Consider the following 25,000-nt stretch of genomic DNA (forward strand, 5'->3'; position numbering starts at 1 on the left):
TATATATATATATATAGAGGCAGGCAAAAGAAAAGAGGAAAGAGGCGCGCGGCTGTCTGTAGCAAACGGAGTTAAACAAAAACAAAGACACAGCAGCAGCAGTAGATGCAGCAGCAGCAGATGCAGCAATAGCAGCAACAGATGCAGCAATAGCAGCAGCAGATGCAGCAGCAGCACATGCAGCAATAGCAGCACATACAGACGTCTCTCCAAAGGCCCCTCTAAGGATGCGCAGCGAGACCCCTGTCACTTCTTCCGCAGCAGCAGCAGCAGCAGCAGCAGATGCAGCAGCAGCAGCCGACTCAGCAGATGCTGCTCCAGACGCTGCTGCAGCAGCTGCTGCTGCATCTGCTGCTGCTGCTGCTGCTTCTCGTGCTCCGTGCACCAGGGCTGGCAGCTGCTGCAGCGCCTCCCTCCTCACCAACAGCGACTCATCCGCGCACAGGTTTTCAAAGAGCCTGCAGCAGCAAACGCTAAACCCTAAACCCTAAACCCTAAACCCTTATGGGCGAGGAGTGCAGCAAAACAATAACTGCCTTCTCCAGCTGTCTTGAAGCAGCTGTGGCTCCAGCGGTCTGCTGCTGCAAGGGAGGAAGACAGGCTGCAGCAGCAGCAGCTGCAGCAGCAGCAAGGCTGCCGCAGCCGGCCTAACGGAGGGTTTAGGGTTTAGGGTTTACAACTGACGGACTGCTGAATTCGTTTAATGGAGACAACTTCACTGCTAAGAGCTGCGTCTCTCGCAGCCTCTTCGTCAGCAGCAGCAACCTCCTCCGTAGCAGCAGCAGCAGCGGCAGCAGGGGACTCGGTGAGCGCCTCCCGCTTCACCCGAGAGCCCTCCCCCGCAGCAGCAGCAGCAGCAGGAGGCGCCACCTCTGCATACTGCAGCAAATGCGGCAGCAGCCGCGCAGCAGCGCAGCGACCGAAGAGACAGCTATCGTCTGCTGCTAAGCGAACAGAGACAGGCAGCAGCCGCTGCTGCGCCAGCAGCACCCTCGAACCTGCTGGCAGCAAAGCCAGCAGAGCCAGCAAAGAGACAATTGCCTGCATGCACAGACGCATGCAAATGCATCCAAACTGATAACTGCATATACACCCCACATACTACTTCATACACACCAACATGCCCGTGCTGCTGCTGCTGCTGCTGCTCATCCTGCTGCTGCTGCTGCTGCTGTTTGTTTTGTCTGTCAGTTGGTGTGTTGGATGCATGCACAGGGACCTCCAACGCAACGGCGCCTCAGCAGCAGCAGCAGCAGCAGCAGCAGCACCAGCAGCAGCAGCAATGGGATGTCTGCCCACCTCGTTGCGGACGCATTTTTCTTCTGCTGCTGCGAGCTGCGCCAAGGCATCGGCGCAGCAGCTGAGCGACTCGCGCAGCTCCTCCTCTGATGCAGCAGTATCTGCTGCTGCTGCTGCTGCTGCTGCTCTCCACTGAACAGCAAAGAGAGACAGCACTTCATCACAGTACCCTACTTGCTGCTGCAGCTCAGCCAGCAGCGGCAGCAGCAGCAGCCGCGTCTTCGACGCCCCCAACACCTGGCATAGTAAACCTACACGCCCAAGGGCCTCTATCTGCAGCAGCAGCAGCAGCAGCAAAGAGGAGACAGAGACAGAGACAAAAAAGAATTAAAATCGAAGCGTATAAAACAAAAGATCAGCAGAGACAAACAAACAGCAGCAACGCAACACAGCAAAAGTGCTGCTGTCAAGACACCACGAACAATATCTCTATTGCTGCTGTCTCTACTGCTGCTGTCTCTATTGCTGCTGTCTCTGCTGCTGCTGCCTCTGTTGCTGCTGTCTCTGTTGGTCTCCCCATTTGCTGCCTGTATCTCCTCTCGCTGTCTCCCTGTTTTATCTGTGTCTCTTCCTGCTGTCTCTTGCTGCTGCTGCTGCTGCTGCTGCTGTCTGCTGCTGCTGCTGCTGCTGCTCTCCCTATGCTGCCTCCTTTGCGGTGTCTCCTCACCTGCTGTTTTGCTGATACCCCCCCCACTTCGCCCCGCCCCAACACCTCGGCCCTAAAGAAATCCAAGAAGTCGCTCATCGCAACTGCTGCTGCTGCTGCTGTTGCTGTTGGTTTTGCTGCTGCTGCTGCTGCTGTTGTTGTTGTTGTTGTTAGTTTTGCTGCCGGTGCTGCTGGTGATGTTTTGCTGCTCCCGCTGCTGTCTGCGCTGCTGCACGGATGCTGCTGTTTCTCCAGCTGTCCTCTCTACCGCCGCTGCTGCTGCAGCTGCTGCTGCTGCTGCTGCTGCGGAGGCACAGCAGCAGCAAGGCCCCTCCCGCACGTTGCTGCTCCTCTGTCTCCTCTTGATGCATGCAGCTGCTGTTCTGTCTCCTTCTTCCCTCTACATCTGCCCTTGTATAAACTCAATAAGAAAGAAAGCCCCATTCAAAGCGCATGCAAGCCGCAGCAAACGGAGCAGCAGCAAGCAGCAACCAGCAGCGGCTAGCAGCAGCGAACAGCAGCTGCTGCTGCAGCTGCTGCATGCGAGAAGACTGAAGCAAAGGATTCAGCGATGCTTTTAAGACGGAGAGAGATGAATACATCTCGCGGCCCTCCACTAACGATATACACCACGTGAGCTGCTGCTGCTGCTGCTGCTGCTGCGGCTGTTGCTGTTGCTGCTTCTGTTGCAGTTTAGGTGCCTCTACTACTGCTGCTGCTGCTGGGGGCCAAGGCGAAGCTTCAAACGTGCTGATGGGTCGTGCTTCAGCAGTAGAAGTAGGCGAGCAAACAAATCAGCTGCTGCTCCGTGCTGCTGCTGCTGCTGTTGCTGCTGCTGCTGCTGCTGCAGAGAGAAGCACAGCACGTGAGGCCGCAGCTACGCTCCTTCTCTTTTTCTCTTTTTGCTTAAATGTCTCTCTGCTTGTCTCAAGTATTAATAAAACCTACAAAGAGATAAACGCAAGGAGAGCGACTGGTACGGAGGAGGCAGATATGCAGTTGGTTGCTGCTGCTGCAGCAGCAGCAGCAGCAGCAACAGCAGCAGGGGGTGTAGGCGTTCAGACGGAAAGGCGAAGATTATTCGAGCGTAACTGCTGCTTCAGGCTAGCAAAACAGGAGCAGCAGCAGCAGCAGCAGCCTTCTTTGCTGCTGCTGCTGCTGCTGCTCTGCCTACGACAACTGGGGTGATTAGGAAACGCGGAGATATTTAAACGCTGCAGTTGCTGCTAAAAAATAAACTCCAAGACACACCGCCATTGGCTGCTGCTGCCTCAGGCTGCCTTGTTGCTGCTGCTGCTGCTACTGCTGCTGCTGCTGCTGTTAGATCCAGCCAGCCCCGTTGCAGCTCCTACTGCAGCTGTACTTCCTTTCTGCTGATCTCTGCAGGTTAATAAAGAAGAATAATAATATTTTAAAGCATTTTATAATTAACAACTTATATTTAAAGCCTCACTCTAAACGAAACTCTCTGCAGTGTACAGACAGCCGCACCGCCTCCCTCCACACATTGTCCGGCATTGTTTGCTGCATACACCGCAAACTAAAGAAGATTTTTTAAACTAATGAATGTAGTAAAAGTATATTACAATGAAGGCTTGAGACACAGGAGAGAGCTACAGTTAGCTACACCTAGCTACAGCTAGCTACACTCAGCCTCTGGGCATGCTAGCTATATATCTAGACGTGTAGCTAGCTGCAGCTAGCTGTATATAGACACAGCTAGTTGTACCTAGTAGCCTAGCTAGCCGTAGCTAGCTGACGCTAGCCGCAGCTGGCTCAAACTAGCCCCAACTATCAGCATCTAGCTGCAGCCTGCCTCAGCAAAACAGAGCAAGCCCTAGGTAGCTGTCGCCAGCATTAGCTAGCTGTAGCTAGCTGTAGATAGCTGTAGCACACCGTATCTAGCTGTAGATCGCAGTACCTAGCTGCCGCTCCATAAATAAATTACTGGCTATAGCTAAGTAGCAGCTGCAACCTAGCTACCTCTATCTATCCGTAGCTACCTGCAGCTAGCTGTAGCTAGCCATAGCTAGCTGTAGCTAGCTGTACCTCGTCGGGGGAAGGGCTAGGGGCAGAAGACTAAAATAGAAATGGAGGAGAGCCCTACTGAACGGATCCTCTTATTAAAATATCTGCATGCGCCCAACTAAGGGCTGTCTGAGGTGTACAGACAGCTAAATGCAAATAAATAGAAGCAGATATTATAACACCCGCACACCGAACGCCGCGGCGTTAGTCAAACAGCTAGCTATCTAGCTAGATAGCTAGCTAGCTAGCTAGCTAGCTAGATAGCACACCGCAGCAGAGAAGGAGCCGCTAGCTGCTGCTATCTCAACAAACAAACAAACGATTACTATATATATATATATATATATATAGCACCTCCCTCTCTTTAAAGCCTCTATTCCCTGCTTAGATACCTAAAGGCCCCAGGGGCCCCACAGTGGGGGGGGGCTGTTGTTAGTGTGCGGTGAAGTTGGTGCAGAGAAGCTGTTGTTTGATTGGCTCCTTGTCTTTAATGTCTGCTTCTCTGTCTCTTATAAAAAGGAGAAGCAGAAAAAAGGAGACAGCAAAAGGAGACAGCAAAAGGAGACAGCAAAAGGAGACATTGAACGAAACCCAAGTGCGCTCGCAATCCAAAGACACTGCTCGTTGCTGCTGTTGCTGCTGTTGCTACTGTTGCTGCTGTTGCTGATGCTGCAGCTTTTGCCGCTGCTGCTGTTGCTGCTGCTATTGGTGCTGCTGCTGCAGCAACTGCTACAGCTGCTGCTGCTGCTGCTGCTGCTGCTGGCAAGACACGTGCGTTGTGTGCTGTGCCTCAAGGCCCCGCAGACGGTGTATCTAAGGCACCCCCGCAGCAGCAGCAGCAGCAGCAGCAGCAGCAGCAGCAGCAAGAGCCTCAAACTGGAGGCTTTCGCTTAGACTGTGAGTTCAGCAGCTGCAGAGACAGCCGGAGCCTCCAGCAATTGAAATACATAAGGCAGCGTAAAGACAACCCCACTGCAGCATAAACAAACAAGGAGACAGATATAGGGAGACAGATATACACTGCAGCATAAACAAACAAACAAGGAGACAGACTAACAGCACAACGCTGCCGAAGCATCCGCAGGCGACAATGCAAGCAGCAGCAGCAGCAACAGCAGCAGCAGCAGCAACAGCGGTAGCAGCAGCAGTTGTAGGAGCCTCGTGAGCGCTTCCTGCTTCAGCCAAGAGCCTCCCTCGCAGCAGCAGCAACAGCATCAGCAGCACTAAGTACAGCAGCAGCAGCAGCAAAACGAGCAGCAGCAGCAGCACCAAAAACAGCAGCAGCAGCACCAAAAACAGCAGCAGCAGCAGCACCAAAAACAGCAGCAGCAGCAGCACCAAAAACAGCAACAGCAATACCGAAAACAGCAGCAGCAACAGCAGCAGCAGCAGCAAATACCTCGCGTCTCCAACGAAGGCGGCGTTGAGCCAGGAGTCGACTAAAATGCAGCTAATCGGCACCTGGGGTTCCACCTCTGAGGAGACAAAATAAAAAGGAGACAGGTGCGCTTTGTGCTGCTGCTGCAGTGTCTCCTCCAATCAAACGAGGGAGAGGGACGCAACAGCAGCAGCAACACCAACAGCAGCAGCAGCAGCAACAACAGCAGCAGCAACAGAAGCAGCAGCAACAGCAGCTGACCTCTAATATAATTTCTCACAAGCCTGCAGCAAACCCCTCCATCAGAAATATCTCTCTCCAAGCGCCGCACACAAATAGACCCGTCCATGCATCCCTGCAGCAGCAACATAATGCAACATAACCTAGTTGCTGCTGCTGCTGCTGCTGCTCCTGGTGTTGCTGCTGCTGCTGCTCTCGCTGCTGTTGCTTCCGTTTGTGGGGCTGGTGAGCGATTTGAATTAACTCGGAGTGCAACAAAGACACGCCCGCAGCAGCACAAACTGCTGCTGCTGCACCAGCAGCAGCAGCACCTCCAGCAGCAGTACTACCAGCAGCAAAAGCAGCAGCAGAAGCAGTAGCAAAAGCAGCAGCAGCAGACTCACAGCGAGGATGATGGTGGAGCGCAGCTCCCAGGCTTCAGGGGCCTCCAAAACATACAGATATGACAGAGGCGAAGAGCACGTGAGGGCAGCAGCATCCATCCTGCAGCAGCAGCAGCAGCAGGAACTGTCTCTAGGAGAAGGAGACAAAGATAATCTGCTGGTGCTAAAGAAGAAGAAGACAAAGGGTTTGCTGCTGCTGTCCCTGCCTCGTTTATAAAAGAGACAGAGACAACTTGCTGCTGATCTCAGAGGAGGAGACAGAAGATCTGCCGCCGCTGCTGTCTCCTATCTCCTCTACAATAATAATAATAATAATAATAATAATAATAATAATAATAATAATAATAATAATAATAATAATAAATATTATTATGTATTATTACTCTTACTACCACCAGTGCCCAATATTATGTTTATTATGATTATTATAATATTTATTATTGCAGTAAAGACAAGCATAATTATAAATTACTATTATAATTATATTTATAACAATAATAATAATAATAATAATAATAATAATAATAATAATAATAATAATAATATTTATAATTAATTGCTGCGAAGAGGCGGCTCACTCAAATATACACTGCAGAGTCCTGGGGCACCACATAGAGAGAGCCTTGTTCCCGCAGACAGCGATAATAAGGTCTGAGGAGACAGTAAAATAAACAAAGGAGACAGATTAAACAAACAACAACAGCAGCAGCAGCAGCAATAGCAGCTGCATCATGAGTAGCAGCAGCACCAGCAGCAATAGCGGCAATAGCAGCAGCAGCAATAGCAGCAGCAGTAGCAGTAGCAGCAGCAGCAACAGGGGCAGCAGCAACGGAAGCAGCTACAGCTACAGCAGCAGCAGCAACAGGAGCAGCAGCAGGAGGAGCAGCAGCAGGAGGAGCAGCAGCAGTAGCAGCAGGATGAGGAGGCAGAGTTTGCTGCTGCTGTCTCCTGCTTACCTCTGTACTTTGCGTACTCCAGTTTGCTAACGTCTGTGTCTCTTAGCTGCACTGCATGCAGCAAATGATAAGTGCTTAAGGAGACAACAGCAATAACCCCGTCTCCATATCCCACCCACAGCTGATCGAGAGCAGCAACAGGCAGCAGCGCGCCAACATAAGGAGACACTGCAGCAGCAGCAGAAGCAGAACTACCCCCAGAGGCACCCCTCTGTCTCTGCTGCTGCCCGCAGGGGGCCCTCCCTAAAGCCACGCAGCAATACTTGCTGCTGCAGCAGCGGCTCTCTCCCTCTCCTCGTCCACCTGCTGCTGTTTCTGCTGCTGCTCCTGCTGCTGCTGCTCCTGCTGCTGCAGGGGCATCCGTACGGGGGGTATCTTCACCTCTGTCTCCTTCTTCTGGAGACAGAGGGATTGATTCAAGCCCTATAACACGGTCGAGAGAGAGGCCCCGCTGCAAGGCTGCTGCTACTGCCTCTTCATCTGCTGCTGCAGCTCCCGCTGCTTCTGGTGCTGCTGCTGCTCCTGCTGCTGTTGCTGTGGAGGGGTCGCCGCAGCCAGAGGAACGATCTTCAGCATTCTCGCCCTCCTGCTGCTGCTGGTGTTCCTGCTGCTGCTGGTGTTCTTGCTGCTGCTGCTGCTGCTGCTGCAGCGCCTGCTCTCGCAGGTGCTGCAGCAGCTCTTGGGGCGCGGGCTGTACGTACGGGAGGGCCTCTGCGCTGTTAGGGATAGAGGAGTAGCAGTTGCTGCCGGAGGAGACATCTCTTGAAGCAGCATCATCATCAATGTCTCCTTTGTGTGATTCGTCTTCCCACAAGAGAGCTGCTGCTGCTGCCTCAGAGGCAGCTTGCTGCTGCAGCTGCTGCTGCAGCTCCTGCTGCAGCTCTTGTTGCAGCTCGTGCTGCAGCTCGTGTTGCAGCTCGTTGTCTCCTTGAGGGTGTGGTGGGGGCCCGCTGCTAACAAGAGGGCATGCTTTGCTGCGGCTGTGAGGAGACTTCCTAAGGCACTGAGCTTCTTGATAAGAAGCCTCTTCAATATATGAAGCAGGTGCAAGTATATCTGGAGACACAGTGTCTCTGTCTGCATGCAGCCGCTCGCTCCTGTCTCCTCCCCTTACATCGCTGTAGACCTCTACTGGCAGCTCTACCTCTGCTACCGTACCCACTGCCTTTATCTCCTCTTCCTGCTGCTGCTGCTGCTGCTGCTGCTGAGGTAGAGCTCCTCCTCCGCTGCGTTCGGCTGCTGCGAAGGCTGCGTGGGTATTGCCGAAGAGTTTGCTGCAGCATCCGCAGCACTCCTGCTGCTGCTGCTGCTGCTGCTGCATCTGCAGCTGCTGCTGCTGCTGCTTCTGCTGCTGCTGCTGCTGGCCTGGATGCGGCAGCACCAGCAGCAACTTCGTACTAGGCACCTGCCACACGTATGTCTGTCCCCTTTCATCTCCAGCTAAGACAAAGTGAGCAAACTCAGCAAATGTAGCATTGATAGTAAGCGAGCAAATAGCAGAGCCGCCAGCAGCAGCATCAGTCTCCTCCCCACAAGAGGCGCTGCTGCTGCTGCTGCTGCTGCTGCTGCTGCTGGATGCTGCGCCTGCGCCAGAGGAAGGCACCGACGACCTCGAACCTGCAGCACATACAATAGAAATAAATCGTGAGACTTGCTGCAGCTGCAGCAGCAACAGCAACAGCAGCAACAATCATTCATTAGTCTAGGCTCAGCAGCAGCAAGACCATCGGCAGCAGCAGCAACGGCACAATCGTCAGCAGCACAATCATCATCAGCAGCAACAGCAGCAGGAGCAGCAGCATCACCAGCAACAACATCAGCATCACCACAATCATCATTAGCAGCAGCACCACCGCAATCATCATTAGCAGCAGCAACAGCACAATCAGCATTAGCAGCAGCAGCAGCACGAGCAGCAGCAGCAGATGCAGCAGCAACAGGTGCAGCAGCAGGAGCAGCAGCAGCAGGTGCAGCAGCAGGAGCAGGGTGTTGCAGTACGCGCTGTATCTAGCTCGAGCAGCAGTTGAAAGGTCTCTGCATTTAATATGAAGACTCTGCCCGTCTGAGTGCCGCACAGCAGCACTCTGCCTATACCCCCTATCTTTCCTCCGGTGCAGCAGGTTAGCGGCTGCAGCGGTATGCGTCGCTGCAGCAGCAAACCATCGAAAGAAAATCTCTCTAAAGCTAAAGGAGATGCACACACCAAACCCTGAAGCTCATTACGAGGCCCCTTACACACAAATACCCCTATCACAGGGCCCTGCACACATACAAACACCAGCAGCAGCAGCAGCAGCAGCAACAGTAGCAGCAACAGTAACAGCAGGAGTAGCAGCAGCAAGAGTAGCAGCAACAGTAGCAGCAGGAATAACAGCGGCAAGAGTAGCAGCAGCAGCAGCAGGTGTAGCAGCAGCAGGAGTAGCAGCAGCAGGAGTAGCAGCAGCAGGAGTAGCAGGCGGCAGATGAGAGGGGCTCTGAGGTGCGTTTATGAATAGAGACAGAGACAGAGAAGAAAATAAACAAAAGATAAAGCGACAAATAAATAAAACAGAGAAGGAGACAAATTAACAACAGAAGCGCAGCAGCAGCAAAAAGAAGCCCCAAAGTAGAAATACGCCATTCAAGCAGCAGCAGCAGCAGCAACAGCAGCAGCACAAGCATCAGTTGAAGCAGCAGCGACCAAGCAGCAGCAGCAGCATGAGCAGCAGCACCAACACAAGCAACATCAACACCACACGCAGCAACATCATCACGGACAGCAGCAGCAGCAGCAGCACCCGCCGCCGCCACCACCACCACCACCACCGCAGCAGCAGCAGCAGCAGCAGCAGCAGCAGCAGCAGCAGCAGCAGGTGAGGCGATGAAGTCTTACTGGTCTGCCTGGTTGATTAGGGACGCCGAAAGCCTGAGCAAGTTGTATTGCTCCTTGCTGCTGTCGGTTTGCTGCTGAGCGCCAGCGTCCTAATGAGAAGATATCTAACCAAGTGTTGTTCTTCTTGCGGTGTGCCTCTCGCTTTGCTGCTGCTGTTGCTGCTGCTGCTGCTGCGGCGGCGGCAGCAGCAGCAGCAGAGGCTTCAGGGGATGCTGACGGTCCCCTTCCTCCTGCGCTCGATGCAGCGCCCACTCCAGACTGCGCTCGGTCGCTGCTGCTGCTGCTGCTGTTGCTGTTGCTGTTACTGCTGCTGCTGCTGCTGCTGCTGCTGCCACCTGGCTCTGCGCCGTTCGTCGGAGGGGCATCTTCAGCTGTCTCCGAGGAAGAATGGTTTGGTGGCTGCTGCGTATCTTCTTGTTGCTGCTGCTGCTGTTGCTGCTGCTGTTGCTGCTGCTGCTGCACATCACTATCCTCTACCTGCTGCAGCAGCTGGCGGTCTCCGCCCGTTTGCTGCTGCTCCATTGTCGCTTAAAATGCGGAGCTGCTTCTTTAGGAAGTCGCCTAGCAGTGAGTCTCGCGCTGCAGCAGCAGCAGCAGCAGCAGTTGCTTCACTTAGGTCTGCCGGTGCTGTTGCTGCTGTTGCTGTTGCTGTTGCTGCTGCTGCTGCTGCTGCTGCTGCTGCTAGAAAGCTGCGACGGAGGACTGCGCCGCACAATGAAGGTCCCTTACGAAGGCGGCTACGAAGGGATAAGAGGGCCTCAGGTGTCTCCCTCTAGGCATTAACTGTCTCCTTTTAAAAATCAGCTGTCTCCTTCGGCAATGCGGCTGTCTCCTCACCTGCAAACGAAGAGCTGCTGGCTGGGGCCCCCGTGCTGCTGCGCTGCAGCAAAGAGATGAAGAAGAAGACCCGCTACGAAGTTATGCTGCGCCTACCCTGGGCCTGCTGCCGCTGCTGCTGCTGTTGCGGCTAATGCTGCTGCTGCTGCTGCTGCAGCTGCAGCGGCTCGCTGAAGGCCCCGTGCCTCGCAGTTGTTGTCTACTGCTGCGGTTGAGAAGAGGAAGGAATGCTTGTGTACAAGAGCTTGTTGTACCTGTTGCTGCTGTTGTTGTTGTTGCTGCTGCTGTTGCTGCTGCTGCTGCTGCTGCTGCTGCTGCTGCGCTCGCAGCAGCCGCACAACCACTAGCAGATGCGGCAACAGCAAGAGGGTCTCCTGTTCGTTAAAACAGGAACCCCTTGATGTGTATGTACACACCAACAAATCCAGAAGGTTTAGCTGGCGAGCAGCCCCTTGAGCAGCAGCACGGGGGCCGCCGCAGCAGCAGCAGCAGCAGCAGCAGCTGCTGCTGCTGCTGCTGCTGCTGACGGGCCGGAGCAGCAGGCGCTGCTCTCACACAGCATTGCAGCTGCTAATAGGGAGACTGTGAATAGCTTAGTTTGTTTATTTGATTAGAGACAATAAAGCATTTTATGTATGTCTCTACTGTAAAGAAGAAGAAGAAGCAAGCGCTTGCTGCAGCAGCACTGTGGGCAGGGAGCGCTGTCTCGGCTACTTCTTTATTATCTCTTCTTCTTGTTTCTGCGTTAATATTGAAAAGATTTATTGTAAAACAGATGCTGCTTCTTCATTATATATGTTTATTCGCTGCAAATTAATTAGGCTGTCTCTGGAGCCGACAGAGACAGAGGGGTCCCTCAGCTGTATATACACCTGAAGACATTACCGATAGGAGACAGTGTTGCTGCTGATGTTAAGTTGCTGTTGCTGCGGCTCTTCTTGCTGCTGCAGAAAGGCGTAGCTAAGAAGCCTCCCCAGCTGCTGCTGGAGTATATTATCTTCTCTATCTGTTGTCTCGTGCGGTGTCTCTGGAGATGTCTTCAGCAGCAGCAGCAGCAGCAGCAACAGGAGCAGCAGCAAAGTGCTAGTCTTTACAAGAGAATAAAAACGAAGAGATGAGGGGGAGGGAGAGCTCAAAGTATACAAATTAATTAAGATATCTTGCTTCGCTGATATGCTTACAGAGACAAGCCCCTTAATATGCATCTACACAATGCAGTTTAGCTAAGCTAATGGGTAGACTATCTATGTAGAGTCAGGGATATCTTTAACTGTTTTATACTGGGTTAGAGCATACAGCTAAAGGGCTTCGATGTGCATGCATGCTGCATTACCTTGAAGTTGAAACGAGGCGCTCTACACCTCCTCTGAGGCTCTATCATCTCCTTACCAGCCCCAGGTGCTTGAGTAAGACTGTTTGAGAGTAAGGGGGAGACTAGATGCTGTTGAGGAGATCTTAAGTAAAGTATTTTAACTGTATAACAATCATCTCTCGAAGGCTCTCAGATTAAACAGACGACACCCGTTATAAGCAGTGCTCTTCTAAGAAGATACAAGTAAAGAAAATAATCTCCACAGCCATGCAGCTAATTGTGTGGCATAGAATAATAGCGAAGGCTCTGAATTAATAGATAGACCACCAGGATATCTCTAGACACCCTTCCTAAAGCCTCTGCTAAAACTGTCGCCCCCCCCTCCCTTCCCGGAGTAAGCGGTGAGCAGCTGGAGTCCTTGCTGCGTTGAACGAGGGCAGTATCTGCATGCAGTTCGACATAAAAATGTTTCTACAACAAAAGCTATAATGAAGAATGCCTCAGCCTTCGCTGGCCATCCAGGGATGATGAGCGCAGCGACTTGAAGGCAGTGGAGGAGTTTTTTGATCTTTTTGGAGTAATATTTTCGTACTCAAACTGCATGCAGCCTGTTACAGTGGCTATTGATATCTTCTTTATTAGCAGGGGAGGCACGACAATGCTGGTTGTGCTTATGCAAGAAGTGCGAGCTTTCCTGAGCGCATGCAGGCTATTGAAGCACTCCTCAATATGCGCTGCTGGGATGTGGGTTTATTTAAAGGTAAGCACGGGAGAAGGCTATTGCACAAGAATAAAGATAGACAGAGAAAAATGCAGATAGATCGCCAGATGAAGAGGTATTAAAAGTCTAACAGTGGATTATGCACCTCTATATCAATGATTCTTTGAAGGCCTATCTCTTCTAGAAAGAGCATCAGCAGGAGATTATGCTGCAGAGAAGAGATAAAGAGAGACAAGGCGAGACTTATCCCCGATAATGGCATGCATGCAAATCAGAGAAATAAAGAGCTTCTTTCCGCCTTCACCACCCTGTCTAAGAGGGAAGGACAGGGCCTGTGCTTAGAAATGAATAATATGCAGACTCTATGGTGTTGGGAGTTGTTAATATCAATATAGTTAAAACAACGGGGCAGCGGGCTGTCAGATGCTGTCGATGTTGTAGGGTGTACACCTCACCAAAAAAAATATATCTTCAGTTCTTCGGAATCGCAGAAACAAGAGAGGGGCTGCATGCTCAATCCGGGGCTCTTGCAGAGGCTTTCTATTCCTTAACGAATCTGGACGGATATCTTAATGGAGTTCATCGTGGGTTTACCACCTATTAAGTCGAGGGTAGCATTGTTCTTGATGATAGGCTCAGCAAATATGTTTAATTAACTCGTTGTACGAACGCCGTAGCAGCAGCAGAAGGATCTTAACAATTATTCATCAGTCTTCTTTGGAAGCTATGTGTTCTTCCTAGTGAAGGATCTTATAAACTCCTCGGCGACATCTATATGCACGCCTCTACTTAGCTGTGGCAGCTATAAGCGTGGGTGTGCACAGCGCAGCGTAGGGTTTAAGACCCTTTACGTTGACTATTACCCTTTCATATGCATAAAGGAAATAGTCTCTGTTTAATCTCCTCGCTCTCATTCGCTTATTATCTCTTCGCTGTCATCTACGCTCCTCTTTGTACTTCTCTCCAACTCCGCGCTGCCGCTGGCATTACCTTCATTATAAAAATATTTCGGGGATAGATCAGTGCTTGAAGTTAATATAAATGATTAGCAGTTGTTTATAATGCTTGTGCATGCGCCGAAAGGTATGGTTGCTTGAGAGGCTGCCTTGCAGCAGGAGTTGCAGCCTGATATTCCCAGAAGTATATTCATTTGAGTGCAGCTAATGACGACCCTCAACAAAGATGGAGATAGGGGCTGTCTTCGATCTTAGCTACGGACCGAAGCCAGCTGACATGCAGATAAAGGTTAATAAAAATACTCTTTCGTAATCAGCTGCCTGTTGCTGCAGTTGCCAGCTCTCCTTAGCATTGCGAGACAAGGGTCGGGGGCTATCATATACTGTAGCAACAATCAGGGGCTTGGTGTATGCACAGCGACGCTTCTTGCTGCAGCTAGTGCTGCAAGACAGCTGCATATTCATACAAGCTGCATCAAGGCTCTGATTGTTGCTGCAGTTGCTAACATTACAGAGAGCTGCTTAGCTGTCTCTTCCTTGTTCTCTAGTGCACTTAGATGAGGTGGCGCATGCAGCAGCCGTTCCAACTGCAGACAGCTGTCCTTGCTGGGGGTTTAATTATTTTAATTTTATTAATTTTAATTATTAGATTTAAAATAATCAAACGCCAACCACAGAACCACAAACCTTACCCTCAACAGATAACAACTATCTAGAGACAACTTGTCTCCTAAATCGGGTGCCTTGCTAAATATCTGCTTCTTCTTCTCCCCAACCTTTTGTATATTCACTGCAGCTAATAAAAGGATGACTTATAATGCTGTTTGCTGCTGTGCTGCAGACGTAGAGGTGCTGATGCATACACATAGATGCATATATATATATATATTATATATAATACACATTTATATATATCTACACATATATATGTGTGTATCCCCCTTCTAATATATATATATATATATATATATATATATAAGGCTGCTGGGTAGACAGCAGCAAGGAGAGACAGCAGCTGAGTGGTTGCTGCAGCGGTGTATTAATAATATTAGGGGCTGGGGCTTCGAGCAGAAGAAGAGATGCATAGACATTGTTTAGCTTGCTCTGTCTGATAAAAAGAAATATGCATTTAAATAAATGTTTTAATTAACTCTATTAAAGGTTTATTAAAGGTGTAAATATACTTTGTCTAGCTGCAGCAGCAGAAGCTGAAGCACAGCAGCAGCAGCAGCTACCCTAGGGGGGCCCCCCTGTAGGGTCTACTGGGCTTTGTTTTGTGTTTGTCTTTGCATGCAAGGGGGGCTTAATTGGTATTATTTTATTGTATTTTGTTTAAATTAAATAAATGAAAAGGGTTAACATATTTTTTTCTTCATACATAGACACCTCAACTGCCTCCCTATGATGGGGGCCCGAGACCGCCTAGCAAAGGTTCCCTGGTAAGAAGAATTAATATCAAATGCATTGATTTCAAGTTTATTTTTTATTTATTTTAATTAAAATATATTTATTAACCCCAAATAAACACAATAAGGCCCCTTCAAGACGAGGAGCGAGCACTGAGGTGTATGTGCATGTATCTTTTATTGTTGCTGCTGCATACAGATTGAGGTGTATATACACCTCAATCCCTATGCACCACCACCAGCAATCTTTATGCAGCACCACCAGCAATATTTATGCAGCACCACCAGCAAGCTCTATGCAGCAGCAGCAGCAGCAATCTCTATGCAGTAGCAGCGGCAGCAGCAGCAATCTCTATGCAGCAGCAGCAGCAGCATCAGCAGCAGCACAATGAAGCCTTCTATAATCCTTATTGTGTATTAATATTATTGTGTGCATTTGTTGTATTTATTATTTGTTTTTCTTTGCTTTTCACCGTTCATTTGTTTAGCTCTCCCTTCTTCTCTTGCTGCCTCTCTCCTTTTGTTGCTGTTGTTCTCATACAACTCTGTTTATCTATTTATCTCTCTCTCTCTCTCTCATTGTACTTGTGCACGGGTCTTAGCTATCATAGCCAATCCAGCCCCGTCACCCTCTCCTTGGATGCATGCATGCATGCATGCATGCATGCATGCATGCGCATGCGTCTGCTGCAGGCTGCGGCGCATCTGCGTGGCTCTGTGTATTGTGGGGCCGCTGCTGCTGCTGCTTTACTTCCCCCCTGTTGCTGTTGCTACTCTTTTTTGTGTTTGCTGTATCGCTGCAAACGAACACTGCCGTTTGAAGACCGCTGCACTGGAGAGGCTTCCAGGGCTCTCTATAGAAGCACCAGCACAAGCAGCAGCAGCAGCAGCAGCAGCAGCAGCAGCAGCAACAGCAGCAGCAAGCACAGCGCCGTCCAGTCAAACAAGTCATTCACAGACGCATGCAGAGAAAGGAACGAAGATAAAACATCAACAGCAACAAAAACATCAAACAGCAGCAGACAAATTAAAAGCAGCATACAAATCTCCGGGGGTAAGGGTTGAGGTGTACATACACCCTAAACCCTCATATGAAAGGGTTTATTAGGGTTTATTAGGGTTTATTAGGGTTTAGATCCTTCCTTCTGCTGCCGCAGCGCCTCCAGTGTGTCTCTTCCCTCGTCTCTCCGTTTGCTGCATTTGCTTCTGCTGCTGCTGCTGATGTTGCTGCTGCTGCTCTCTTCTGGTGTATGTGAGTGCAGTTGCTGATATTATGCTGCGCTGCTCTATTCGGTGCTGGGATCGTCGATCCCAGCAAGACGCCTGCCTTCTGTTTCCTCGCCGCCGCAGCTGTACGTAAACCCTAAACCCTAAACCCTAGTCTTTAAAGGTTGAAGCACTGGGCGTTCACTATAGCAACAGCAGCAACAGCAGCAGCAGCAGCAGGAGGAGCTCTTCTATGTCTTTGGGGCTGCATGCGCAGCGGTGTCTGTCTCTGTTTCTCTCAGGCGGTGTCTTTTGGCGTTGCAGCCTCCTCTATTCTCGTCTATGCCTGGCGAAGAGACATCCCTGAGTTAGTTAGGGTTGTTTATTAGGGTTGTTTATTAGGGGTGTTTATTTAGGGTTGTTTATTAGGGGTGTTTATTAGGGGTGTTTATTAGGGGTGTTTATTAGGGTTGTTTATTAGGGTTGTTTATTAGGGTTGTTTATGTATTGGTGTTTGTTATGGGTGTTTAGTAGGGACGAGTTGGGTTATCACTAGGGTTTACTAGGGTTTATTAGGGGTTTAGGAGGGTTTAGGGTTTAGGGTTTAGGGTTTAGGGTTTAGGGTTTAGGGTTTAGGGTTTAGGGTTTGAGGGAGAAGGGCTCCTTAGCCACCGTCTCTGAAGATGCAAGAGAAGGTCTAGGGTTTAGAGTTTACTGCAGGTCGAGGGACTGCTTGCTGTACGCCTGGGCCTCTGCTGGGTTGGATTTATATTTCTTGTGGCATTATGCAGTGCCTCTCGCAATGGGGGGTTTCGTCTTGCAACGCAAGTAAGGGTTTAGGGTTTAGGGTTTAGGGTTTATGGTTTGGGGTTTAGGGTTTGCAGCGGGAGCCTTCCATCTTGTGTACATCCGCAAGACGGCGCTGCAGGATATAGAGGTGACAGCAGCTTCGCTGCTTCTACGAAGGGCAGCACCTGCATAGACAGCTTTAGGGTTTAGGGTTTAGGGTTTAGGGTTTAGGGTTTGTGTGCGCTGGCAGTGGCGGGCTTCCCCTTGCTGCTTCTCTCATTGCAATTTCTGCTGCTGGAGACAGCGGGGCTCTTTTTTGCGGTTCTGCATTTGGTAATATCCGCATAATTCAGAGACTGTCTCCAAATAAGACAGTGGCGGGTAAGGGTTTAGGGTTTAGGGTTTAGGGTTTGGGGTTTAGAAGGCGTTTATCTGGTTTCCTGTGTAGCGACTTGCACTGCCTAAATATGCATCTTCGTGTGTCTTTAGGGTTTAGGGTTTAGGGTTTAGGTTTGAGATGTTGGGTGTGGCGTTGGTGGTGGTCTATGGCTTCTCTTTGCGTCGGAATTCAGGGTTTAGGGTTTAGGGTTTAGGGTTTAGGGTTTAGGGTTTGTGATTGAAGGTGTGCTGGGATCGTTTGCGTGGAGTTGGGCGGCGGCTTTGCTGCTCTGGCATTTGTCTCTGCACTGCCCTTCTTTGGGTTTAAGCCTCTTCTCTCTTGCTGATTATCTTTTCTTTGCTTCTTTAGTAAGCAAAAGAAGCTAGAGAAGTAATTAATAATATGCATTTAAATACGCATGCGGAGACACCCTATTTAGAGACACCTAAATGGAGACACTTCTTTAGAGACACCTATATAGAGACACTTAAAGGAGAGATATTTCTTTAAAGACAACTAAATAGAGATATATAAATAGATATATTTCTTTAGAGACACCTAAATGGAGACACTTCTTTAGAGACACACACTTCTGTAAAGACACCCTATTTAGAGACACCTGAATGGAGACACCCCTTTAAAGACACCTAAAAGGAGACACTTCTTTAGAGACACCTAAATGGAGACACCCAAATAGACGCACTTCGATAGAGACACCTAAGTAGAGACACTTAAAGAGAGACAACTTCTTAGAAACACTTCAATAGAGACACCTAAACAGAGACACTTGAATAGGGACAGCTTCTTAGAGACGTTCTCTAGAGACACCTGAATAGACACCCTAATAGACACACCCAAATAGAGCGAATACCTTCTTAGAGACACCTTCTCTAGAGACACCTAAATGGAGACACCTTCTTAGAGACATTTAAGTGAAGGCACCCCCTAAAATACGTCTAAATAGAGACACCTAAATGGAGACATCTCTTTGTAGACACCTCTTTAGAGACACCTCTTTATAAGGCATCTTCCCGCACGACTGCACTTGCACGTGCTGCTGCTGCTGCTGCTGCTGCTGCTGCTGCAGACAAGTGGGATCGGTTTGCTGGGGGACCTTGTTGAGAGCGCCTATAAACGCTGCGCTGGTGTTAAAGACTCGAGTAGTTTGTTCGGGCCCCACGGCGGGATGCTGGACCGTGTAAGTGGGGTTGGAGTGTACGTACACCTCAGTGCATGCAGAAATAAGCGAGTTGTATTATTTCGCTTCTTTATTCTTCTATGCTCTGGGGGCTGCTGCTGCTGCTGCAGCAGTGGTGGTGCTGCTGCAGCAGGTGGTGGTGGTGCTTCTGCTGCAGGAGGTGGTGCTGCTGCAGCAATAACAACAACCCCACCCTACCCTCCGATCCTTTTAAATCATAAGGGGGCTTTATTTGTGTTTTTTGTTTGTCTTCTGCTGCGGGGTTTTTCAGCTGGATTCTTTGGCGCTGCCAATCCCCGTACTGGTGTTCTTCTTAACACTACGAGGATATTTGTAGCTATTTGGGGCTTTCTTTGCATGCATGCATGCATGCATGCATGCATGCATGCGAGGTGCGTCTACACCTCGCGGTGCTGGGGTGTACAGGCAGCTCGTATGCGGCTGTTCCCCTACACTACGCTGCAGCTAACCTCTTCTTGTATAGCTGCTGCTGTCTCTTTAAAGGAGACACCGGAGAGACACCAGCAAAGAGACAGATGAAAGCATCTTTAGAGGGTTTTGTCTCTCTTTTTTTCTTAGTTTTCTTCTGCACCTTTATGGGGCAGCAGGGCTCTGTTTATTATTACACCGAAGAGCCAAGAGCTCTCAATAGATAAGAGCCTCAGCAGCTGAAGGTTTAGGGTTTAGAGCGTTGTAGGGTTTAGGGTTTAGGGTTTAGGGTTTAGGGTTTAGGGTTGGACCGCTTGCTGGTGCATGCATAGGGTTTTGTTTTAGTATATACCGCAGATGGGAGCAGTCAGAGACAAAAGGAGACAGAAAAGGAGACAGAAAGAAACAAAGGGAGACAGAAGGAGACACGAAAAGAGACAAAATGAGACAAAAGGAGTTAAAACTAGAGACGAAATGAGGCAAAGAGAGACAGAAGGAGACAGAAATAGACATAAAAAGACAAAAAGAGACAAAAGGAGACAGAAAGAGACAGAAGGAGACACAAAGCAACGCAAAAAGAGACACGAGGAGACACAAGAAGACAAATAAAAACAGGAGACGGACCGAGAGACATGAGGGGACAAAAAGAAACTGAAGGAGACAGAAGGAGACAAAAAGAGACAAATAAAAACAGAAGGAGACACGAAGAGACAAAAAAGAGAGACAGGAGGAGACAGAAAGGAGACAGAGACAGCGAGCGACAGCTCTTGGGAGTTAGGTAGAGACAGCACGAGACAAAAGAAGGGGCAGTTAGTGTGGGCTGAGGAGACACCCGGAGAAACAGAGACAAGGAGACAGAGACAAGCAGAAAGAGACAGAGAGAAACAAAAGAGACAAAAACAACAGACAACATAGAAGGAGGAGACACGAAGGCGGCGCAGAAGAAGAAGCCCCAAAAAGGAGACAGAAGGAGACAAAGGGAGACACCAATTGCTCTAGGGTTTAGGGTTTAGGGTTTAGGGTTTAGCTGCCAGCGCGTGTTTAGAGCACAGCAGTCGATGGTGTGTTCGATGTTGTTAAGGGTTGTGTCTGTCTCCTCGTTCCCTGTTTGTGTTTAGGGTTTAGGGTTTAGGGTTTAGGGTTCGTGTGTTTTCGTGAGTCGCTGCGATATGCATGCATGCATGCATACACTCTATTTGGGGCCCCCAAGGAGACAGTCCCCTCTGTAGAGACACCTGGGGTGTCTGTCTCTTGGAGACAGCAGCTGCAGCACTTTGGGTTAGAATGCTTAACGAAAAGCAGAAATATAATAAATAAAGAGGATTTAAAACAGAAACAGAACAACCTAAACAAACGAGCTAGCATTATCCTCGTGCAGTGTACAGACAGCTGAGGAGACACCTGTCTGTCTCTGCAGCAGCAGCGGTTGTCTCTCTCTCTGTTTCTCTGTCTCTCTCTCCTTAGGAGAGCAGCAGCGGTTGTTTTTTTAAGTTTTATTTATTGAAATAAAGAAAAATAAAATATGTTTACTATTTATTATCTTTTTATTTATCTTCTTTGAGGCTCCCACAACACCCAAAGGAGACAGGAGACACCTTCAGTGCCCATTAGCACCGCACAGAGCAGCAAGGAGACGCACTGCAGCAAAAAGGTGTAGGGTGTAGGGACAACAGAAGCTTGAAACAGCAGCAGCAGGAGCAGCAGGAGCAGCAGCAAGAGCAGCAGCATCAGCAGCAGCAGCAGCAACAGAGTTTGGAGACTGCAACGCACCAGGGGATCGAGCTGAGGCGATGGGGGAGGGGCTGCAAGATGTATTTATAGATGTGCCCAAGTTGGGTTGTGGGGTGAAGAGGGGGTTGGGATCGGTTTCGGAGTCGATCCCGGGATCGTCGGGATCGGTTGGGATCGTGCAGCGGTTAGAAGTATCAGGTGCTGCTCCTTCTGCTCGTGGGGGGCACAGCGCAACTGCATGCAACAATAAAATATATATATTTGGTGGGCACGAGTTAAAGGGGTCTGGCAGAGGGTTTATATATCATGATGCGTTGCATATATTAGATTTATCTGCGCTTCAATGGGTGTCTCCTTCTCGAAGTATAATAAAGGGGACACCTCCTGCTGCACGTTACGGTCATTCTGCATGTCTATATTCATCAAAAATACTTATATTTGGGGGTAGAGGGGGCCCTTGTCTTTATTATAACGACTTGCATGCATATGATACACATACAGACACGTGGTTAGTAGGAAAGCAAAGCAATAAGAATCCTTTACCGCGATTCTTGCACAGCTGTACACTTTATAAAGATAAACTTTATTTATTTGGAGGGGCTAGAGGCCCTACTCTTCTTAATGATGTCTTCTGTTTAGATATTAACTCCTTACAATGGACGCAGCTCAATACTAAAGGATCAAAACCCTCTCCTAGAGCAGCACATGCTGCTGCTATAGCTGATAAATATCTACTTATCTACGGGGGACTCATACGAGCACAGGTTTGTTATTATCAAATACAAAATAAATAAATAAATAAATAAATAAATAGATGTAGCAGCAGATGCACTACTCACGAATATACCCCTCCTGCTGCAGCTGCAGCAACAGCAGCGATAAGAACTACAGCAGCAGCACCAGGAAGCGCAGCAGCAATACTAGGTGCAACACTAGCAGCAGAAGGAAGCGCAGCAGTAGGAAGTGCAGCAGCAACAGCAGCAGCAACAGCAGCAGCTATATGAAGTGCAGCAGCAGCAGCAGCAACAGAATAGGCAGCGCTGAAGGGGTGGAGGAGACGCCAACAACGACAAATAAACGCAAACACAAAACTAAAAAATAAAGACGAAACGAAGATAAGATAAAAAGAGAGACACAAACAAAGGAAGAGACAGAGACAGCAACAGAGACAGAGTCTCTAACAAAGAAAAGAGACAGACAGCTAAAAGCAGGGCGCAGTAACACCCCAAAACACCAAACACAAAACAAGGGTTTTAGGGTTTACGGGGATGCTGATCTGTGCTTAGGGTTTAGGGTTTAGGGTTTAGGTCTCCTGTCTCTTTCCTGCGTTTGCGGTGTACGTACAGCTGTCAGACGACTCAAACCCGAGCAGCAGCAGCAGCCCCAGCAGCCCAGCCAGCAACAGCAGCAGCAACAGCAGCAGCAGCAGCAGCAGCAGCAGCAGCAGCAGCAGCATAGGCATTCCTTCTGCAATTGAAGACTGGTATGGAGGAGACATGCATGCACTGTCTCTTTCTGACTTGTCGTGGCATAGGGTTCGCATTCGGGGACAGTTGCCGTCTCCTCGCATGGGTCACACTTTCGCTCCCTTTGGAGACTGTCTCCTTCTCTTTGGAGGCTGGCCCCACAGCTGCAGCAGCAGCAGCAGCAGCAGCGGGGGCAGTAGCAGCAGCAGCAGCAGCGCTTTGCAGGAAGGCGCGGCAAAATCTGCAGCAGCAGCAGCAGCAAAACACAGCAATGCTGAATCCACATCAGCAGCAGCAGCAGCCGAAGCAACAGCTCCCGAAGCAGTAGCAGCAGCAGCAGGAGCAGGAGTAGGAGACGGGGTTAAAGAAGTGCCGTTTCATTTGTCTGCTGCTCTTTGCAGCAGCACAAGCCAATGGAGACCCCTGGTATATAAGGGGCCTCCGCTGTCTCCTCGCTATGGGCACTCCTGCACGGAGACACCCGAAGGTCTGCTGCTGCTGGGGGGCTGGACCAGCCCCGCACCTCTTATGGAGGTACTACTTGTTACTCCTGTTGCTGCTGCTGCTCCTGCTGCTGCTGCTGCTGCTGCTCCTGCTCCTGCTGCTGCTGCTGCACCTGCTGATGCTGCTAAAGGGCCCAGCCTGTAGAGGTGATGATGGAAGCAGGCCGAAGGAGACAACAGTCCCCACGGAAGGAGACACATCATGCATGCACGCATGCACGCATGCATCAGTGGGGCTTGCATGCATGCATGCATACAGCCCCATTCATTCGTAAAAGTTGCAGCTTCGGTACAGCCAGCTCGCCTCAAGTGTTGGAGCTGCCAAGCAGCCAGCTAGCTAGCCAGCTAGCTAGCTAGTTAGCTAACTAGGTAGCTAGCTAACTAACTAGCTAACTAACTAAGAAGCTAGCTAGCTAGTTAGCTAGCTAGCTAACTAGGTAGCTAACTAGATGGGCTAACAATCTATCTACCATTTTCCTGTCTGGCTGTCTGGCTAGCTAGCTAGCTAGCTAGCTAGCCAATCAGCTACAAAAGCTAGCTAGCTGGCCAGCTAGCCAGCTAGCTAGCTAGCTGGCGGACTAGGTAAGTAGCTAGCTGCGGCGAGAAGGGCATCGCTTTGCAGCGCAGCAGCAAGAAGACAGCAAGAGGAGACACAGCGAATGCTAAAACCCTTTAATAGATTGTTACTGGAAGAGACAGTAGAATCATCTGAGCTGCAGATACACCTGGGCCCTCACAGCTGCTGCTGCTGCTGCTGCTGCTGCTGCGCTTCAAGCAGCAAACAGCTCTTTGCAGTGTATGTACATCAGCCTCTAGCTGTCGGCGCAGAGGGATAAGAGAGCCCCTCTAAAAATTAATTATCTCTTTAGCTAGTTGAGGCTTCTGTACACCCCACAGACCAACAGACGCCAGTCGGTGAGGTGTATGTACACCACACGGAGCAGCAAAGAGAAACAAACCCCTTCTTACTGCCGGATCCAAACATACCGAGGGTTTAGGGTTTAGGGTTTAGGGTTTAGGTCCTTGGGGTGTCTCCGCTATTGCTTGGAGCTTTTTGTCTAACCCGCATGCAGAAAATTAATTGTATTTTTTAGAGTAAATAAAAAAGCAAAGAGACAGCAAAAGCCGCTGATGAGGCCGACAACCCTCCGCTCCAGCAGCAGCAGCAGCAGACACAGCTGCTGCCGAGCTGCTGCAGCGTAGTTGCTGCTGCTGGCTGCCTTCTCTTCAATGTAATACTCCAAGGAATAATAAAATAGGAGATATATATTATTAAATTAAAATAAAACTCATACCTCTTCTGTAGGTATGCAGACCTCCTAAGCCTGCGCCGCCGCGAGCAGCAGCAGCAGCAGCAGCAGCAGCAGCAGCAGCAGCAGGGAGCAGCAGCACGAGGCACTGATCAGCAGATTCTGCTACTGCAGCTCAATTGGCTTTCAGCCAAACTGCTGCACTGAATATGCTTTAACCGGGAGCAACCTCAGGTGTGTGTACACCCGAAGTTCTGTAGGCAGCTTGACGGCCCCTTGAGACCCTCAGCAGCAGCAGCAGCAGCAGCAGCAGCAGCAGCAGCAGGTTCTCTTGATCTTCCTGGCTTTGATCGCCTTGACTTACATCTCGTACCATTCTTTTAGGGAGGATACACGCGGCAGCACCCGCCGCCGCCGCAGCAGCGGCAGCAGCACCAGCAGCAACAGCAGCAGCAGCAGCAGCACCACCAGCAGCTACACAGACCTAGCTCAATCTGTGCGCTGGTGACGCAGGCTTCGCCTTGCCAGCAGGCGTGGCAGTGGAGCAGCAACAGCAGCAGCAGCAGCAGCACACACAAGCAGCAAGTGAGGGATCCGCCCCCCAGCAGTAGCAGCAGCAGCAGCTGCAGCAGCAGCTGCTGCAGCAATGTCTGCCACGGACGATGAAGCCTCTGAGGGCTCTCTGTGGGATGAGGGCCACGGGGGCAGCGGCAGCAGCACAACGACCCCAGCAGCAGCAGAGCCAACCCCCCGTTTCCCAGCAGCAGCAACAGCAGCAGCAGCAACAGAAGCAGTAGCAGCTACAGAAGCAGCAGCAGCAGAAACAGCCGCAGGAACAGAAGCAGCAACAGAAGCAGCAGCAGAAGCAGCAGACTTTGCCCATGCAGCGTCACCCCACAGACAAGGGACGATGGGGGGCTCTTCAGGGGACATGCAGCTGCAGCAGTCGTACCCCTCGGAGCAGCAGCAGCAGCAGCAGCAGCGGCAGCAGCAGCAGCAGCAGCAGCTGCAGCAG

At 50.2% G+C, this 25,000-nt stretch overlaps 5 protein-coding genes across 5 annotated transcripts in view; 3 read left to right on the forward strand and 2 right to left on the reverse strand.

Annotated features, from left to right (window-relative positions):
* Positions 1-2,044, reverse strand: part of EAH_00009970 (HEAT repeat containing protein, putative) — a gene marked incomplete at both ends in the record, with an annotated part of 5,788 nt that extends 3,744 nt beyond the window's left edge. Inside the window, 4 exons of the mRNA XM_013391850.1 lie at positions 200-458; positions 689-1,041; positions 1,300-1,431; positions 1,715-2,044. Coding sequence (XP_013247304.1) covers positions 200-458; positions 689-1,041; positions 1,300-1,431; positions 1,715-2,044 — 1,074 coding nt within the window. The remainder of the gene's footprint in view (positions 1-199; positions 459-688; positions 1,042-1,299; positions 1,432-1,714) is intronic.
* A 2,658-nt stretch (positions 2,045-4,702) lies between these two features.
* EAH_00009980 (Conserved Plasmodium protein, related) lies at positions 4,703-10,324 on the reverse strand (the record flags this gene model as incomplete). Its single annotated transcript, XM_013391851.1, has 6 exons — positions 4,703-4,786; positions 5,975-6,074; positions 6,553-6,625; positions 6,931-8,547; positions 9,025-9,190; positions 9,803-10,324. The coding sequence occupies 6 exons, from the start codon at positions 10,322-10,324 to the stop codon at positions 4,703-4,705; spliced, it is 2,562 nt and encodes an 853-aa protein (XP_013247305.1).
* Positions 10,325-16,582: 6,258 nt separating this feature from the next.
* On the forward strand, positions 16,583-18,943 carry EAH_00009990 (Phosphatidate cytidylyltransferase , related; the record flags this gene model as incomplete). The annotated part of the gene is made up of 6 exons (XM_013391852.1): positions 16,583-16,607; positions 17,032-17,068; positions 17,280-17,410; positions 17,637-17,776; positions 18,496-18,606; positions 18,878-18,943. 6 exons carry the CDS (start codon positions 16,583-16,585, stop codon positions 18,941-18,943), a joined length of 510 nt encoding a protein of 169 aa, XP_013247306.1.
* Positions 18,944-20,825: 1,882 nt separating this feature from the next.
* On the forward strand, positions 20,826-22,880 carry EAH_00010000 (hypothetical protein, conserved; the record flags this gene model as incomplete). The annotated part of the gene is made up of 2 exons (XM_013391853.1): positions 20,826-20,964; positions 22,120-22,880. 2 exons carry the CDS (start codon positions 20,826-20,828, stop codon positions 22,878-22,880), a joined length of 900 nt encoding a protein of 299 aa, XP_013247307.1.
* Positions 22,881-24,631: 1,751 nt separating this feature from the next.
* Positions 24,632-25,000, forward strand: part of EAH_00010010 (leucine-zipper-like transcriptional regulator 1, putative) — a gene marked incomplete at both ends in the record, with an annotated part of 2,215 nt that continues 1,846 nt past the window's right edge. The window contains one exon of the mRNA XM_013391854.1: positions 24,632-25,000. This exon is cut by the window's right edge and continues 1,327 nt beyond it. Coding sequence (XP_013247308.1) covers positions 24,632-25,000 — 369 coding nt within the window.

Source organism: Eimeria acervulina, genomic scaffold (assembly GCF_000499425.1).
Source record: "Eimeria acervulina Houghton genomic scaffold, Eah_scaff50, whole genome shotgun sequence".
Classification (NCBI taxonomy): domain Eukaryota; phylum Apicomplexa; class Conoidasida; order Eucoccidiorida; family Eimeriidae; genus Eimeria; species Eimeria acervulina.